The 1,874-nt window shown below is 43.8% G+C and overlaps 1 protein-coding gene across 1 annotated transcript; it reads left to right on the forward strand.

Annotated features, from left to right (window-relative positions):
- Positions 1-854: 854 nt before the first annotated feature.
- Positions 855-1,496, forward strand: LOC132190739 (uncharacterized). The gene has a single exon (XM_059605791.1). It carries the CDS (start codon positions 855-857, stop codon positions 1,494-1,496), a length of 642 nt encoding a protein of 213 aa, XP_059461774.1.
- The last annotated feature ends 378 nt before the right edge of the window (positions 1,497-1,874 follow it).

The following is a 1,874-nucleotide window of genomic DNA, read 5'->3' on the forward strand; positions in this document are numbered from 1 at the left end:
AAACAAAATTGGAGGCTATGGAATAACCCGGACAGCTTAGTGGCTCAAATTATGAAGGCCAAATACTACCCAGAGTCTTCGGTTTTAGAAGCAAAAGTTGGGCGTCGGCCCTCTTATGCTTGGCGTAGCATACATAGCTCATGCAATCTCCTAAAGGAAGGACTGATTTGGCGGGTGGGGAATGGCTCGAATATAAGGATATGGCATGATCGGTGGCTCCCTATCAATAGCTCTTGTCGAATTAGCTCTCCCCCGCGAATTCTAGATCCTGATGCTACCGTCAGTGAACTGCTGGAAGGAGAGCCGAAATGGTGGAATCATCAGCTATTAGTCTCCATCTTTGACCCCGAGATAGTTCAGTTGATCATGGCCATCCCACCAAGCTATTCGAATCAACCTGACACTATGATATGGCGCGGCACGGCCAATGGCAAATTCTCTGTCAGGAGTGCATACAATTTGCAGCAGGAGGTGCGACATAGAGGCAAGGCTGGAAGTTCGTCAACAGAGGGATCCATGTTGTTTTGGAAGAGGTTATGGGTGTTGCCGATTCCTCCTCAAGAAAAAAATTTTCTTTGGAGAGCTAGTCATGATATATTACCAACAAAAGAAAATTTATGTAATAAGAAGATTATTTCTGATTCTTCATGCCCCTTGTGTGGACTGGAGGTGGAGTCTACATATCATATCCTGTGGAGATGTCCGTCTGCAATGGACGTGTGGAGCTTGGGGTGTGTTAAAATTCAGAAGAGCTCTTTTGAGGGAATGAGTTTCAGGAGGGTGGTGGAGAACCTTTTCAACAAGTGCTCGGTGGAGGAAATGATTCAGTTTGCTGGACTAGTCCGAGTATATGGATGAGACGAAACGATGTAGTCTTCGGAGGTTCTATGAGTTCACCTCAGACCTTGGTTTGGAGGCATACCCAAGCGAGGGAAGAATTTCAAGCCGCTTTGGTACAGCGAGAGACGCCTATACCAGATCGCGTGGATGCTTCCCCAGGTACGTGGAGGTTGCCGAACCCGGGCTGGGTTAAGGTGAATTGGGACGCATCCCTGGAACCAAGGAGTGGCATCATGGCGTGGGCTGTGGTGATCCGCGATCAAAGGGGACAGCTAATAGTGGCTAAGTGCATGTCTCGTCAGGGCCATCTAACCCCTTTAGCTGCAGAAGCTTATACAGCTTTGATGGCGACCAAACAGTGCAAGGCTATGGGCCTACAGAATATACACTTTGAGGGAGATGCTAAAGCAGTGGTGGATGCTGTTAATAGTGCCGAAGAAGACAGAAGTAAGGTGGGTCATATAATAGAAGATATAAAATCTGAGGTCCAGTCTTTTGTACGATGGAAGATGACCTTTATTAGGCGAGAAGGAAATAATGTAGCCCACGTTTTAGCTAAGTATGCTTCACATCATGCTCTAAATAATACGTGGCAGGAACCACCAGACTGTATACGTGATTTAATACTGCTAGAGTCTTCCGCTCTAGTTCAGTGATGTTCTAATGAGAAGTTGATATTTCACTCAAAAAAAAAAAAAAAAAAAATTGTGCTAACTCTCACTCTCCCATAATTTGTGTTTCAACCGTTTTTTGTCTCTCTCTCTCTCTCTCTCTATCTCTCTCTCCCTCTATCTCCACTTAAATGTCTTAAACTAATTATATGGTTTAAGACAATTAATTGTGCTAACTCTCACTCTCCCATAATTTGTGTTTCAATCGTTTTTTTTTTTTAATTAATTGTGCTGATTCTCACTCTCCCATAATTTGTGTTTCAACCGTTTTTTGTCTCTCTCTCTCTCTCTCTCTCTCTCTCTCTCTTCCTCTATCTCTACTTAATTGTCTTAAATCTCTCTCCCATAATTTTATATTTGAAT

The sequence above is a fragment of the Corylus avellana genome, chromosome ca8 (genome assembly GCF_901000735.1).
Source record: "Corylus avellana chromosome ca8, CavTom2PMs-1.0".
In the NCBI taxonomy this organism is placed as follows: domain Eukaryota; kingdom Viridiplantae; phylum Streptophyta; class Magnoliopsida; order Fagales; family Betulaceae; genus Corylus; species Corylus avellana.